Source organism: Rhamphochromis longiceps, linkage group LG14, assembly GCF_057381845.1.
Source record: "Rhamphochromis longiceps isolate RC_006_pf linkage group LG14, R_longiceps_female_GT1.1, whole genome shotgun sequence".
NCBI lineage: Eukaryota > Metazoa > Chordata > Actinopteri > Cichliformes > Cichlidae > Rhamphochromis > Rhamphochromis longiceps.
Genome location: NC_140570.1, coordinates 4915747 through 4933135, shown reverse-complemented (window position 1 = coordinate 4933135; position 17389 = coordinate 4915747). Strand labels below are relative to the sequence as shown.

Genomic DNA, 17389 nt, shown 5'->3' with positions numbered 1-17389 from the left:
ATTTGGAAACCTGACTCAACCTGTGCAACTGAATTAGTTGCCGTACACATAGATATTGTGTGTACAGTGGGGCAAAAAAGTATTTAGTCAGCCACCGATTGTGCAAGTTCCCCCACTTAAAATGATGACAGAGGTCAGTAATTTGCACCAGAGGTACACTTCAACTGTGAGAGACAGAATGTGAAAAAAAAATCCATGAATTCACATGGTAGGATTTGTAAAGAATTTATTTGTAAATCAGGGTGGAAAATAAGTATTTGGTCAATAACAAAAATACAACTCAATACTTTGTAACATAACCTTTGTTGGCAATAACAGAGGTCAAACGTTTACTATAGGTCTTTACCAGGTTTGCACACACAGTAGCTGGTATTTTGGCCCATTCCTCCATGCAGATCTTCTCGAGAGCAGTGATGTTTTGGGGCTGTCGCCGAGCAACACGGACTTTCAACTCCCGCCACAGATTTTCTATGGGGTTGAGGTCTGGAGACTGGCTAGGCCACTCCAGGACTTTCAAATGCTTCTTACGGAGCCACTCCTTTGTTGCCCGGGCGGTGTGTTTTGGATCATTGTCATGTTGGAAGACCCAGCCTCATTTCATCTTCAAAGTTCTCACTGATGGAAGGAGGTTTTGGCTCAAAATCTCACGATACATGGCCCCATTCATTCTGTCCTTAACACGGATCAGTCGTCCTGTCCCCTTGGCAGAAAAACAGCCCCATAGCATGATGTTTCCACCCCCATGCTTCACAGTAGGTATGGTGTTCTTGGGATGCAACTCAGTATTCTTCTTCCTCCAAACACGACGAGTTGAGTTTATACCAAAAAGTTCTACTTTGGTTTCATCTGACCACATGACATTCTCCCAATCCTCTGCTGTATCATCCATGTGCTCTCTGGCAAACTTCAGACGGGCCTGGACATGCACTGGCTTCAGCAGCGGAACACGTCTGGCACTGCGGGATTTGATTCCCTGCCGTTGTAGTGTGTTACTGATGGTGACCTTTGTTACTTTGGTCCCAGCTCTCTGCAGGTCATTCACCAGGTCCCCCCATGTGGTTCTGGGATCTTTGCTCACCGTTCTCATGATCATTTTGACCCCACGGGATGAGATCTTGCGTGGAGCCCCAGATCGAGGGAGATTATCAGTGGTCTTGTATGTCTTCCATTTTCTGATGATTGCTCCCACAGTTGATTTGTTCACACCAAGCTGCTTGCCTATTGTAGATTCACTCTTCCCAGTCTGGTGCAGGTCTACAATCCTGTTCCTGGTGTCCTTCGAAAGCTCTTTGGTCTTGGCCATGGCGGAGTTTAGAGTCTGACTGTTTGAGGCTGTGGACAGGTGTCTTTTATACAGATGATGAGTTCAAACAGGTGCCATTCATACAGGTAACGAGTGGGGGACAGAAAAGCTTCTTACAGGAGACGTTACAGGTCTGTGAGAGCCAGAGATTTTCCTTGTTTGAGGTGACCAAATACTTATTTTCCACCCTGATTTACGAATAAATTCTTTACAAATCCTACCATGTGAATTCATGGATTTTTTTTTTCACATTCTGTCTCTCACAGTTGAAGTGTACCTCTGGTGCAAATTACTGACCTCTGTCATCATTTTAAGTGGGGGAACTTGCACAATCGGTGGCTGACTAAATACTTTTTTGCCCCACTGTATGTGTCTATTTGTGCTTCACAAAGATTGTTAGAGTTATTGTGTTTAAACCATACAGTGTGCACAAGTGTGTATGTATTTTATTCAAAGCTAGGAGCAACAAAAGAGTGGAAAAGTAAGTATTACTAAAAGAAACAGGTGGTTTATAAAAAGAGAATCACAGTTTCTCAGAAGTGGAGATGAGCAGAGATTCAGTAGTCTGCAAAACAATGTGCAAATTGTGCAACACTTTCAGGAATCTTTTTTAATATACATATACAGTTATATACAGCCAGCAATCAGTAAGCTGACTGTCTAAATGAATGCAAGAAAATTGTTATTCACACACACACACACACACACACACACACACACACACACACACACACACACACACACACACACACACACATACATACATACATACACACATATATATATATATATATATATAAAATTATTGCAATTTTTCTTGCATTCATTTAGACAGTCAGCTTACTGATTGCGGTCGTGGTTTTAGGCATTAGGGTTGGGTTAGGTGTTAGGATTAAGCGTTAAGGGTTAGCATCTTGTATGAGACTCCAAATGTGTCACGTAGACACAGCAGCTTTGCTTGGCAAGTGTACTGATGTAAAATTATCCCTTTTTCATCACTTTTAATTGTTTAATTATTTTGCTATATTAATTATTATGTATGGGTTTTTTTACGTTGCTGCTTGAATTTTTAATCCCCCATAGTATGCTTAAAACTGTACCTCACTCCCCCAGGACAACACCTCTCTAAAATGAAAAATATGTACATATTTAATATTTTCCTAGTTAAAACGAGAGCACCATCTGGAAAATCCAGAACAGTTATTTACTGATATTTTGTTTTATCAGTAAAACAAAAAATATATAGCTTGTTATATTTGTTAAATTCAACATGAAAGTAGAATGACAATATAATATAATTTTCTTAATTTTTGTGACTAAGGATTTTATATTAAAATATGTTCTACGTGTTTTCTTCTGGATTTTTGTGACCTATAACTATGCATTAATAGTTGTCTTTTGAAATGTGAAGGTTTTTATTAGAGTTTGCTCAAATATGGGATTTTACAGGACAACTTTTGATTAATTTTGATGGATGGTAATGTGCAAATATTGCCTCAAATTTCAGTCTGCAATAAAAAAATGTAAGTGGTGGTGAAAGGCTGAATTCACCTTTTCACATAAATATATATATCTTCACACCACACGTTTGACACCCCTGCTCTAGAAGGTCAACTATTTCTAGATTTCTAGATGTGAAATAAGTTTTGTCTCCTTTTGGACCATGATGAGAACAAAGTAGACTACATCACAACTGGCTGAAAGATCCCTTCCTACCACTTTTCATTTTGAAGTTTACTTTTGGTGGCCTTTGTGATATGTGTGATTTTAAAAAAACCATTCTGTTTGACTGTAATGAACATCCCTGTGATATCACATTGCCTCCTCATATCTTAATTTCATCCTCTAATGTGCAGGCTCATTGTTATCTCAAAGGAAATGCCTCTGCCTCTCCCTAAATTTGTTTTTCACTCTGTATTCCGGGGAATGTCTGATAATATTGTAGCTACAGTGCCCTTTGTAATGTGTGGGACAAAGACATAACTTTTGCCTTCGTACTTCACCACAGTAGACTGTAAATTGAAAACAATCAATATGATTAAACTGCAGGCTTAGTTTGAGGGATTTTACTAAAATTTTGCATGAACTGTTATAAAATTACAGACATTTTTTTATATATAGCCCTATTTTCAGAGGTTCAGTCCGATAAATGGCCTCATTTTTTCATTCACTGTGAGAGTGGCAATCTGTTGCAGTGCCTCCCATAGTTTTTTCAGTTTAGTTTAGTTTTTCTATATATTTTATTTATAGTTGTATCTAATCTAGTCTTTTTTTCCTCCAAGTTTTCAGTTTTTATAAACCATGGACCTTAGTCTTTTCTTCCTTGTTTTTATGGTCTCGCAGTCTTTCTTACATTTTTCATGGGGGGGGGGGGGGGGGGTCACGCTGAGCGGAGTGGCTCTGTGTGTTTACATACACATTTTAGTGATCTCCAAAACACCGCTGTTGACTAAAGCCAGCTTGGTCATACCGCAAGAACATCAGAGGAGACGTCGCAGGTGCCGGGCTGGAGAGAGGCTGAAAGTGAGGTGAAGAAAATATAAATCGTCCGTTCCATCGGTCACTATGGGAAAAGTGAGGTCTCTGGCTAATAAGATGGTAGGCTGTTAAGACATCAAAGGGAGTATTGGGAGTGCAGTATATTATGCTTCACAGAGACATGGCTGCACCTGGACCATAGTGCTTTTTCACTTTTCACGCGACAGAGACGCCAAGCTGAATAGTAAGAAGAAAGGTGGAGGGATTGCAGGGTTAGTTGATGAAAGATCCAGGACATGTTACTGTGAAGGAATGTCTCTGCTCGCTAGACATTGAACTTTTAACTGAGAGTATTTGCCCATATTCTTTACCACTGTAACTGTCTTTGACTACATCAGCAGGGGCAGCAGCATGTGACATTATGCAAGTGACTGTCGCTGACCTACGGTGCAAACATCCAGAGGCTTTCATCACCATTAGTGGTGATTTTACCCGTATCAGTCTGGACTGCACTCTACCTGTTGGCAGAGACAATAAAACTCTGGACCTTCTGTATGCAAACATGCAGGATGGATAAAAAGCCGCTGCAAGTTCAGAAGGACATACCATGGTGGGACTGATCAGGTTTAAAGATATATACCGAGAGAAGCTGGAGACCAAACTCCAGCTGAATAACATCAAAGCGGTGTGGAGATTGATGCATCTTATCACTAGACTCAATCAAAGACATACAACAGCAGGGGAGTAGCCTGGTTAGAGCCAATGAGCTGAATCTGTTTTTCAACAAGTTCAGTACTGGAGTCCCTCTTGCCCGTCCTCACACAGCACCAATCTCAACACTTCCTCAGCAATCAAAAACCCCTTGTCCAGTTGACTCGCCAAGGATTGACACGACTAGACTCGGATCCATTACAAACTAATAGTTCTTTGTTTGCATGCTTGTCGCAATGTGATCACCGACAGTCACTTGTATAATGTCACATGCTCTTGCCCCACCCTTTTTTCTATGGTCTCACAGTCTTTCTTACGTTTTTCATGGTGGGGGGTCACGCTGAGGAGATTGGCTCTGTGTGTTTAGAGACGTCACGGGTGCTGGGCTGGAGCGAGAGTGAAAGTGAGGTAAAGAAAATGTAAATCGTCCGTTCCATCTGTCTGACATCCCGCAGGATCTCTTCAACCTGAGTCTGCTGCACGAAAAAGTACCAGTGCTATGAAAGACATCATGTTTAGTACCAGTATTAAATTAAGCCAGTCCTTCTGATCTTGATAACTTCAAACCAGTTGCCTTGATGTCATGTCATGAAGGTGCTAAAGAGACTGGTTCTTGCCCGTCTTAGCTTGCAGGTGAACCTGTTCAGTTTTCTTTCCAGTGGATGATGCTGTTACCTACCTGTTGCAGTGTGCTCACTGTCACCTAGATGGTACTGGTGGCATTGTGAGAGTCATGTTTTTTGATTTATAATACCCTCGCTTCATTCTGCCGAATGAGAAGGGGTGGGGGGCACGCTGTCTGATGTGGTGGTCAGTAATACTGTGGCACAATAGGGGACTCCATTCCTGGTTTACCTTGTACTCCTCAGATTTCCAGTACAACAGTGAAACATGCCATCTGCAGAAGTTCTCTGATGGCTCTGCAGCGGTTGGGTGTCTTAAGGCTGACAGGAGTTGGAGTACAGGGAACTGTGGAGTGATCCAGAAGAAATCTTTTTTTTTTTTATCACTGTTGTATATAATTATAAATTCCTGCGTTCAAAAATAAATTTTTTGGTTTTTCCGTTTGTCCGCCCAGATTTAGCCAGATGCTTGACGTCAGAACTGAAGAAGCCTCTTCACATGTCATCCAATTAGCTTTTTCAGTTTAGTTCAGGCTGCATCTGTCGTCCGTCTGTCTATCCATCCAGATTTAGCCAAATTCTTCAAAAGTGGACAGATAGCACTGTTTAGTGTAAAAGGATAATGGCTGAAAGCATACCGCAAAGCTAACCTAAGAGTTTAACAACGTAATGAAATGAGGTCTTTATCTGTGTAAGTCATCAGGTTATACAGTCTGGTCAAAAGTTTAAGACCACTTGAAAAATAGGAAGAAAAAAAAATCATATTTTGCATGGTTGGATCTTTATTCTTAATTATTCAGCAGTGATAGCAGTGATAAACTTTTGATCGGGACTGTAGTAGTCTAAGATGCTTGGAAAGAAGCTGAATGAAGTTCCTTATATTTCACCTGTCATCCAAGAGGCTTCTTCATTTCGGAACTGAAGAAGCCTCTTAGAAGCCTCCAGTTGCTTTCTTCCTTAGAAGTGAATTATTGTTCAAATACCAAGTCAGTTGCCTGATCTCAACTAAATGGAACATGCTTTTTCATCATTAAATATAAAACTGAATACAGAAAAGGCCAGAAATGAGCAGTAGCTGAAGGTACTGTGATCGCCACAGTGACTCTAAAGTAGAATCACTGTGGTGAGGAAGAAAATGTTTGCAGTCATGCAGACAGATGCTTGCAAAGAGCTGAAGTTGTGTTAGCAGCAAAATGGCATTGTTCCTGTCTTGGTTGCAGTTTGCAGTTTATCATTGTTCTCGTGTCCTTTTTTGCAATAAAAATAAAAGTAATGTTCATATCCACACTTTAGATTGCACCACTATTTGCCTCTTTCCGCATACAAACTGAAATTAGCTGATTGTAGCATACGTACAAGTGAAACCAATAAGCAGAATCGATAGGCAAGCAGACTAACAATTCCAAGGAATTGAACTACTGGGAACTGGTTCTCTACAAGAACTGGTTCTCTACAAGAACTGGTTCTCAATTTCCATGCGTACGCTAAGCCCCTCCTGAATGATCAAGCCCCTCAGCTGATGTAGCCACGCTTTGGGAGAAGCACATTCATTTATTCATTGTTCATTGTGATTGTAGGAACATGGATCACCCAGTTAGTTGACAGCTTTGCTTTCATGCTCAGCTCCCTCTTTACCACAGCAGGCCAGTGCAACATCTGCAGTACTGCAGATGCTGTGCCAGTCTGTCTGTCAGTCTTCTGCGCCACTCTCCCCTCACTTGTGAACTAGACCCTGAGATACTCGAACTCCTTCCCTCAGGCCAACAATTCATCTCTGGCCCAGAGAGAGCATTCCACCATTTCCTTGCTGAGAATCTACACCTTAGATTTGGAGGTGTAGATTCTCATCCCAGCCACTTCAGCTGCAAACCACCCTAGTGCAAGCTGGGGGTCACTCATTGGTGAGGCCAACAACATCTGTGAAGACCAGGAACATGATCCTGAGGCTACCAAATCAGAAACCCTAGGCTACTGGGCTTTCTCATAGACCTTGGCCCACAAATTCTTTTCATAAAAGTTATGGATAGCATTTAGCATTTAGAAAGGGCAGTTTTGACAGAGTCCAGGTCTCACTGGAATGAGTCCGACTTACTGCAGTGACTAAATGGCCCATAATAACACGTTAGTCACCTGGTACTCCTGAACCGCTGCCCACAGGATGATCAGAGGGATGAATGTCTCTAAGTCCTCAAAATACAAGTTAATTGAATTTTAAAAATATATATTTCTTGTTTAGCTGCTTTTGGTTTTCTTGTTTTTTGGTTATCATTTTTTCTTTGTTTCTCTCGTTTTCTAGTTTACACATTTTTGCTGGTTGCAGTATTGCTTATATTTTGGTATACTTGGATTTTAAGTCAACGGGAATACACTTTGGGTAAAATCTGGCATATAAATAAAAGCGAGTGAACAGTAGATAACTTAAGCTGTCGGTGATATATGTCATCCTTGTGTCATGCAGGCTGCAGCAGGGAAGCTCTCGGTGGACAGCTTGCTGCAGATGTCCAGCTCTGAGCTGCAGGACATGATGAGACGCCTAAGCTCCAACTCAGAGGATCGCTCTCGCCTCACTACTGCTCTCTCATGTCTAAAGAGTGTTAATGAAACAGGTGACCAAAGAACCTCCCCTTCTATGTTTTGTTTTTCATGAGTCATTTGTAGAATAATTCATCAGAGGATATTTTGGGAGGGGTATATACAAGAATTTTTTAATAGCAGTGCTACAATTCATACTTTAATCATCTGAGGTGGCTACTACATTGTTTTAGATGCTGAAAAAACAACCCCACTTATTAAATTCCACTGAAGAAAATTAATATATTTCCATGAATTTTGTCAGTGGCCTGGTAGATGTAATCTAGCATATGTTGACTTTTTTCATGAATGGTTAGATTGTGCGCAGCTATGAATTGTGGGGTAATATTGTGAAGGATGCCGTCACATAAAGGACAGCTGACGTGTCCTCTTTTAAGGAGGTAATGAAGCATTGAAGTTCTTTTCCTAAGCATTTGGAGCCTTTGAACAGCTTATGTTATGGTTGCTGCATAGAGACTTCAGGATCACTTCACTCTGCTTAGAGCCTTCTTTAGCAAAATTAAGTATTTGAATGTACCCATTGTCTCTAGTTTTGTTTGGATTTCTTTTTGTCATTTGTGTTCTACAAATTGTTTTATTACTAAAATGCAGCACTGTTCAAAAGTAAGGAGTCTCTCCTCTAATCTTCATATTTTTGCAAGGAAATTGGGAAACAATTTATTGAAATGTGTGCATACATGGAAGTACAGTATATAAGACTCTTAGGGACTTGCTGGTGCAAAAATACTATTTTATATGTGTCAAATTTTTTGTAACTGGATTTTTTTCATAGATTAAGCTCAAAGAAAATGGAACAAATTATGTGTTTTTGTGACATGCTAAAGATGTGTGAATGAAAGATTACATTATATTACATTAAAATTAAAAAGATTCAAATTTTAAAAAAGTTTTTTGCTAGGTTGCCTGTTATGTTTGGACAAAAAACTGTTTTATCCATTCAGTAATTCACAGGCCAGTCTCAGGTTGCTGAACAAACAAAACAAATGCTTCTTGGAAAATGGTCAGGTACAGGGAGTGAACTGACAATGAGTGAAGAAACAGCCACTGTCAAAAGAAAAACTTTAGACAGAAATCTGAAAGGACTATTGCTGATGACCACTTTAAAAAAATACAGAAAAAATTGTTATTCCTTGGAAGCAAAATATAAAGAAATGAGGATTGGCACTAAATAATACAGTATAATTTTCAGCTCCTACAGAGGTGTTAAAAGTTTGATCAGACTGATTGTATTTCACAAGTAATGATCCAAACTGTCTTTAATTCTAGGAGGTGATCTGAGGCATAACTCAGGCTCCTGCAGTTCTGAGTCACAACAGGACAGCAGTCCCTTTTCTCCTATTAGACCCTCTTTAAGCTCTGGTAGCCCTTTTACCTCATTAAAACCCAACAGCAATCATGGCCGCTCCATCTCTATATCAGTGGTACCCTGTTCAGATGACCAGGGACCAACTGTACCAGCTGAGAACATGAGTGATCCGTTCTCTTTGGAATCAAGCACCCCTTCGCTAACACAGGTCTCAAAGACCCACACGTTCAAGTCCTCCCACGCACCACCACCACCCTCTCGCAAACTGTTGCAACTGCTTCCCAATATTGCACTGACGAAAAACAAGAGTCATGACTCACAGCCGACCAACCGCAACGAGGATCCTGGGACACGCAAGTAGGTTTTAGAAGGAATTCTGCAGTCATACATTTTCAGCTCTACTTTGACAGGAAGATTTCTATGTACTTTCCTGAATCAATTTCTTATCTCCACAATTGTGAAAACTAATTTAAAAAATCATTTTGTCTATCCGTATAGTGTAATTCATGAATCACATTTATAGTGTAAGGAGGTTTCACCGTAGAATTTACAAATTTGTCGGTGTCTTTGCAGGGCCTGTAAGAAGAAGAAAGTGTTGGCTGCTATTCAGATCAACGGCTCTGGGATCAGTTCTGAAGATTCAGGTCTAAGATCACCTCTGCTGTCTGCCCAAACACCTGGCCCTGTCCCAGCCTCAGCTCCATACATGATGCCCGTCGCCCCCATCTTACTGGACAGTGAGTTTCTATAAAAGCTACCGGAGTGGATTTCTGTTCACATAGACTTTTGGCCCTTCTCTGTATCAATTTGACAGAATCTCTTCTTTTGATATGCTGGTTTCTAATATTCTTCACAGATCTAGCCATGCAGAGAAGTTCCCCCCATACAATAAGAAGAGACATTGGCCTGGCTGTAACCCACAGGTCAGTAACCAGTTTGAAAAAAACTTCTAGTTATCACATGTTATGTTATGGCCACTGCAGGTGATGCATTTTACATATTGTGTTTCGAAAACTAACTGAAACAATATTTTGAGCATCTAACTTAAGCCAAATAAAATAAACAGGAAATGTTAACACAACAGCTATCAGGAGGAATTGGTGCATGTCGAGTCTGGGATGTTTACATGACATGAAGTGGTCTGTCTGTACAGTAGTTCTTAAAACATATTAGGCTTTTTTTGAGATACCACTTAGAATATAAAAACAAACGGCTAACACAAAAATGTAAACTAAACTAAAATTACACATTTTCAAAACATAAAATCTGGAAACTGAAGCTAAAGTGAACTAAAAACATAAAACTTTTGACATTCATTTATCAATAAATTGATATCATCTTGATATCAGTGATATCATCTGCATAATCTTTGTGCAAGTGTGAATGCAGATAACCATTCACAGTATTGTTGTTAGCCTAATCTTTATTATGATTATTATCATTCCATCTTCTGTATTTTTAGTTTTAAAAAATTATTATTATTTTTTTAGGCATTACGGTTTTGGATTTAGAAGCAGTTTTTCAACCAGTGCACCGAGAGAAATCTGACAGGAATTTGCCACAGAGTAACAGTATGGCAGTAGTAACTGGATAAAGCGTTCTGATTGGCCAGTTAACTCCAGGCTTATTTTTTATTGGTGGATTTGTCTTCAGCAGATAGGTGGTTCAAATCTGGGAAGTTGGGGTCAGTAGATGACTTTTTGAATCATCTTTTCTGGCTGGATATTAGAGCTGAAACCATTTGCCTGTCTGTAGTGGATTCTCCCACATTTCAACTCATCTAACCTAATATAATGTCTGTCTGTATCTCCCCGCTAACATGGACCTGGTCTGAAAATAAAACTCACAAAACAGTTTAAGATTAACAACTATTTTACCTGCAGAGAGACACACACACACACACACACACACACACACACACACACACACACACACACACACACACACACACACACACACACACTCAGCAGGTTAGTGTCAGTTGATGACTTTCCAAAGATTTGAATAAGCCCTTTTGTGAAAGAGAATCTGGACTCTGCAGGATCTTATGACAGGCTACTTTTTGTGAACTTTAGCTCCACTTTCAGGTGGGTCACTGACTTCCTGTTTGAAAGGAAGCAACAAAAGCAGAATGTGGCATGTCACCACCTCTGCTAAGAAGATGCTGACGAACCCTCGATTAAAGTGTTTGTCACACTGTCCTCTGACAAGATGCTGCCGTCCATTCGACTTTATTTTACTGACTTCCTGTTTGAGAAGAAGTCATTGATCTGCACACACAGCAGATTAGAGTAGACATGCAGATATTCTGCTTTTTCTTTCAAGATTTTAAGATTCTTGGGTTTAGATGTTTAAAACACATAAGACAACTCTTCACGTGATTTAAAGAATATCAGCTTTCAATATTCATTCCGATTTATTTGATGATTCTAAATTTTCTTTTGTCATTAGCTTTTTCTAGTGTACATTGTAAAGACGTTTGGCTACTTTGAAACTTCTTCTGTGTGAACTTCAGCTTTCAACAGTTCTGCAGTTTGGCTTTCATGTGAATGAGTCAGCATATTCAGTGTACACACTGCTGTACAAGATTGAGCAATTATAAAAATCTAACTCAAACCTTTCAGCTGTCAGTATTCACTCTGCATTATTTCAGGAAACCCATTCTCTAGTTTTAGTTCTGTACATCGCCACCGTGGATTTTAAATGAAACAACTCAAATGCAGTTGAAGTGCAGGCTTTCAGATTTAATTCAGTGGGTTAAACAAAAAGATTGCATAACAATGTGAGGAACTAGAACATTTTTTAAAACAATCCCTTAATTTCAGGGGTTTAAAAGTAATTGAATAAATTACTTACAATGGCTAATACTTGGTTGAAAACCCTTTGCTGGCAATCACGTACATCGCCAGATGCTGTATTTCCTCCTTTTTAATGCTCTGCCAGGCCTTTACTGCAGCAGCTTTCAGTTGCTGTTGCCTTTCTGTCTTCAGCAAGTGAAATCATGCTCAATTGGGTTAAGATCAGGTGGCCATTCAAGAATATTCATCTCCTTTCCTTTAATAAACCCCTGGCTTGCTTTGGCTATATGTTTTGGGTCATTGTCCATCTAGCTGGATTTGAACAGACAGTATGTCTCTGAGCACCTCAGAATTCATTCGGCTGCTTCTGTCCTGTGTCACATCATCAATAAACACGGGTTTCCAAGTGCCACTGGCAGCCATGCACGCACATGCCATCACACGGCCTCTGCCGTGTTACAGATGATGTGGTATGCTTTGGTTCATGAGCCCTTTCACACCTTCTCCATACTTTTTTTCTTGCTGTCAGTCTGGTCGAGGTTGATCTTGATTTTATCTGAAGGAATGAAGGAATAGCCCATGAATGCCCATGAAATAGCCTTTGAGTCCAATTTGAGTGAAATTTTATGTAAACATATAGTATGTTTATTTCATACTGTACTATACTGGATATACTATCCTCTGTACTACATGTAATACTATACTCCTTTTTACATATGAAATGTTATTCTTATTAGCAGACTGAAATGATATTTGAACCTGTGATCAGGCCTTTGGCTTCATCAGGAGAAATTTAAGTTTTTTAGCTTAAGAAAAAAAAAGCTCTAAGAACAGCTTGATGAACAAGATGTTTTTTGTTCTTTCCTGAATTCCTTTGTATTCACAGCATGCAGAAGTTACTATATGACTTTACACTGTCAGTCATTCTAAATGAAATTATTATTAAGTTAAAATTCTACATTTAGATATACAGTCACAAAATTTAAGGCTAGGGTTTTAGTCATCTATTATCACCTGACTAAATTCTTAAACATATTTCTCAATATATTTGTCATATTTGTTCTCCTTCTCTTTTGCAGGTTTTCGACTAAGTCCTGGCTCTCCCAAACATGTCAAGTTTGTTCTAAGAGCATGATGTTTGGTGTCAAGTGTAAACACTGCAAGTAAGAACTGTAAAGATAAGTTGGTGCACTCTGTCAGACTGCAGTACAACTTGTCATGACTTCTTTAGTGTACTATTTAGAGTATTCTTCTCCTCACAGGTTAAAGTGCCATAACAAGTGTACCAAAGATGCACCTTCATGTCGGATATCATTTGCTACATGTAAGCAACATTAAAATAATTTAGTGATGTGTGACTTTACTGGTCTAGTGGTGTTAAAGACTACATTAGAAATCTGGTTAGACTGGTTAGAGATTGGAACGGGCCAATTTCCAGCATTCGTGGCCCTGACCAGTGACCGGTTGGTCATCCTCACCTATGTTCACTTACTACCTGGTCCATTTCATGCATGTGCAACACATGCACAGCAGTGCAGGCAAATAGTTATGTGCTTACTCACAGCCGCACATATATCAGTATGAAAAGTCCTGACTGTGATGAAACTGTTATCCAGAGCTCAGAAATGGGTGGGGCTGTAGCTCAGGAGGTAGAGCAGGTCATCCTTAATCAGAAGGTTGGTGGTTCTGTCCCTGTATACTCCAGTCTACATGCCAAATATCACTGGGCAAGATACTAATCCCAAGTTGCTCTCTGATACAGTCAGCCGAGTGTAAATGTGTGTGAAAGTTAGATAGAAAGCACTTGCGTAGAAAAAAAGTACATGTATGAATGGGTGAATGAGGCATGCTGTATAAATGCTTTAAGTACTTGGATAGAGTAGAATAGTGCTAAATAAAAGTCAGTCCACTTAAATTTAGCTACCTACAAGCCAGCAGTCCTTGATCATTTGCTCAATTCTATGAGTAAAGGAGAGTAAAAAAAAAAAAGTGTTAGTCTGTTATCTAGTGAATTCGTAAACATACTGGGATTACCACTGATTTGTTTTATAACTCTATTGAAATGTGGGGGTTTTGGTAAGGGAAAATATGTTAGATAAAAGTGGGTATGCAGGTTTTTTTTTCAGTTCTATAAGTGGGAAAATATCCTACAACTTGTAGTTTTAGGAAAATTGTTATGGAAATTATATTTTTCTTTGTGGTCAGTTGTAGTTCTTAGAAATCAGTAACAAAGGGTTTGCCAGGTCACAACTGGTGCCGCTCTACACTACAACATGGACCTCGAGAGGAGATGCAAACCCAGCCTGGGGAAGGAAGGGAAGATGAGGGCACATGACAGTACTTAGTAATGTCTGTAGACAAATCATCCAGGTGATTCAAGTCTAGCGATTACTGGCAACAATGCTATTAATTTTGTAATGGACTCCCTTTAGCTTTGACAGTTACACTAGTAGCATATTAGGAAGGGTATTATAATGGGCAGGATAGTATCAGCAAGAATCTAACATGTTAGGGCCTGTTTATTTTATTTTAGGAATTGTAAAGTTTTGAAAATATTTTAAGCTCAAAGCTTGTATTTTTATCTGACCGGTAGTGCCAAGGATGCGTAGGGCAGAATCGGTACCATCAGACATCAACAATCGGATTGATCACACAGCCGAAGTCTCAGTGCAGTTTGGCACCTTACCAAAGGCACTAACCAAAAGGGTAAGTGCAGTTTTCTAATATGTGTTATATCTCATTCAGGTCTGCTCTAGCTCTTTCTATTCTTCAATACTGAAATGGAGAAGATTGTTGAGATCAGTGTGCAAGAAATAAATAATGTGAAATAATTGAAATAATGGACTCCTTGTGTGTTTGGAGGACCCTGTCCCCAGTATTAACCAGCTGGAATCCAGCAGTAACCCGTCATCAGCCACCTCTTCCACACCTTCCTCTCCAGCACATTTCCAGCAGAGTAACCCTTCAAGCGTAAGTGCCACCCCCCCACCTAACCCATCACCACAGAGCTCCTGGGACAACCGCTTCAACTTCCCAGGTATGCAACATAATAAAGACAGCATTGTTTCACTCTTAGAAACGATATATTTAACTATAAATTCAATTAAACATTAAAGTTGTAGAAATTACATCTCTAACAAAAGTGAAAAGTGTGTTTTTGTGGAAAATAAGGCCTCATTTGTTGTCAGGAAGACTTTGTTGAGATGTGGGACTAGGGGAATGTTTACAGCCCTGTGAGTCTTAAGAGCTTGAAAAAAAGATGACAGCTGGACATCTTTAATTTATGAAGATGTTTCAATTCTCATCAAAGAGGCTTCTTCAGTTGTAAAAAAAACGCTGGAGAATTCGAGGTATACCTTAAACTGCACCTTTTGTGTTTAAAAAAAACATTGATTAAAAAAATATATGATTAAAAAAATATTTGGTGAGTTATTCCAAATAAGTTTAAAATGATATGAAAATCAGTGTACTCTGTTTTTATGTAGATTTTTGAGAATAACCAACTTTTATTTTAAAACTGGGCTGCATGGCAAAACCAGTTTTTCATGTTTAAAAGTGTCAAGTGAATGATTGAGCATGTGAGCATCGTGATCTGTCTTTGAACCATTCAAAGAATTGTTGTAAAGTGTTTTATTGTCAAACTGGTTAAAAACATTTTTAAATGCTCAAACGTGATAGTTTGACAGCTTCAAACTATGTTGGATTTAACATCCTTTGTCCTCATGTCATGTACTGCAAGTATCCAAGCATCAATTTGGAATGATGATAAGTAGTTTTGTAGTAGTGCAATGCTCTCAAGCTGAGTTTTCCAACAGATGTTCCTGCCTCCACATGCAGCGTTCAGCATTCTGGCAGTCACAATGAGTCTGGGTAAGAGAATACAACATTCATGTAGCGATCCAATGATGCACTTTTATTTCATTCATATACTTACTATCATGAGTTCAAGTCAGATTTGGTAGGAATTCAAACAGTAGCAGTGCTTTACCAAACAGTCCACTTACATAGTACACTTTCTAAATTACTTTAAAGTTCACAAATGGCTCTTTCAAACTGTATGTTAGCATTTAACATTTGTAGGTATAGTTTGATATTTCTCCTTTCTCTTTCTTTCTCCTCCTCCACCGCTGCTCTCTCTCCTTCCTTATTTCCCCCTCATCCTCTTCCTCCTTACCTCAATCGAAGTCTCTAACACATGAAAGCTTACGTGTACATAAACATACTTATTTATCCCCAATATTGTCACAATTGCTTATTGTCACGAGATTAGACATGCGACCCTCCCCTTTCCAGTTTACTATGAGCTGTGTGAACAACAGCTGATTGAAGTGTTTGTTCCACTAAAAAGAAAGTTTCACTAACACAAGTTAGCAGCACCTAACAACAGCAAAAATGGCAGCACTAACTGGCAGAAAATTTGAGGATATCTTCGACAACTCACCATCTGTCATTAAAGAGAGGTGAGCTTCAATGACATTGACTTGCATTGGACTCTTTTGCAAGGTTTTACAGCCTTCCTCCTCTTTTTATATTGACACAGTGAGTCACTCTCTTTATCCACCAGAGCAACGCAAATTTTAAGATTTTTTTAAAAAGTATTGTTAGATTGACCTGTATATCACTGCGGTTTTTCTTTTAAACTCTTTTTAAAAAAAATCCAGTATTGCTATGTAGAGAGCACACACTGTACATAAATAGTATTTATGGTGATATTCAAAATTATTATTGTTAATGTTTTTGTAAAACATAAACTAAAACCTAAAAAATAGTTTATTTACAAAATTTTCTTGAATTTGTAAAACTCATAAGATAACATGAGTTGGAAACAAATGGCATCTGAGTTTCTGCTGATATTACATCCTATCAAAATACTGACCACCTTTATTTGTGGTTTTAGGAAACTCCATTCCTGGGTCTGCCTCCTTGCAGGAGAATAAAGTCGAATCTTACATCACATTTTTCTAGCTTTAGGGCACTTACACTGTAAGCCATTTGTTCATATATGTCACGGTCAGCAGGAGCTGACTGCGAGAGTGTGAAAATGAGGTGCGGACATAGGGGGAGACGGAGCAGAGCCTTGAACAAAAAGCGAGCTGTTTTATTCAGACTGGTAGACATGAAAAGAGCCCAAAACAAGAACGACAACTAAACTGGAACCCATTCTGGGAAAACTAACTGAAAATTCTGATCAAACATGATAACGGTGACAACTAAGATTACTATGAGTTCTATGATTATGACTAGACGTGGAAACACAGACGTTCTGACAAAGAGAATGGAACACGCAGACTAAAGGGGTGATCAGGGGAAGTGGAATCACATGACACAAATGAACATAGTGACACCAGAGGGGAAGTGTAAAACTAAGCACATTGAACGAGGAAACGCCAGACCTTCAAAATACAACAGGAAACACAGACGTAGAAACGACAGCACCAACTAGACAACATGAAATATGCTGACACGAAATACATGGCAGACTACATAAAGGAAACCAGAACAGACTTACAGAAGAGGACATAGATGGACCTAAACTAGAATAGGCTCAACTAAAACCTAACTAATAATGCAACACCAG

The 17389-nt window shown here is 39.2% G+C and overlaps 1 protein-coding gene across 5 annotated transcripts in view; it reads left to right on the top strand.

The window, feature by feature from the left end:
• Nucleotides 1-17389, top strand: part of LOC146653448 (kinase suppressor of Ras 1-like) — a 59637-nt gene that overhangs the window by 32967 nt on the left and 9281 nt on the right. For all 5 annotated transcript variants that reach the window (XM_085429263.1, XM_085429266.1, XM_085429265.1 and 2 more), the window contains 9 exons: nucleotides 7574-7721; nucleotides 8974-9370; nucleotides 9587-9750; nucleotides 9870-9936; nucleotides 12891-12974; nucleotides 13074-13135; nucleotides 14405-14517; nucleotides 14674-14848; nucleotides 15627-15681. In XM_085429263.1, coding sequence (XP_085285389.1) covers nucleotides 7574-7721; nucleotides 8974-9370; nucleotides 9587-9750; nucleotides 9870-9936; nucleotides 12891-12974; nucleotides 13074-13135; nucleotides 14405-14517; nucleotides 14674-14848; nucleotides 15627-15681 — 1265 coding nt within the window. The remainder of the gene's footprint in view (nucleotides 1-7573; nucleotides 7722-8973; nucleotides 9371-9586; nucleotides 9751-9869; nucleotides 9937-12890; nucleotides 12975-13073; nucleotides 13136-14404; nucleotides 14518-14673; nucleotides 14849-15626; nucleotides 15682-17389) is intronic.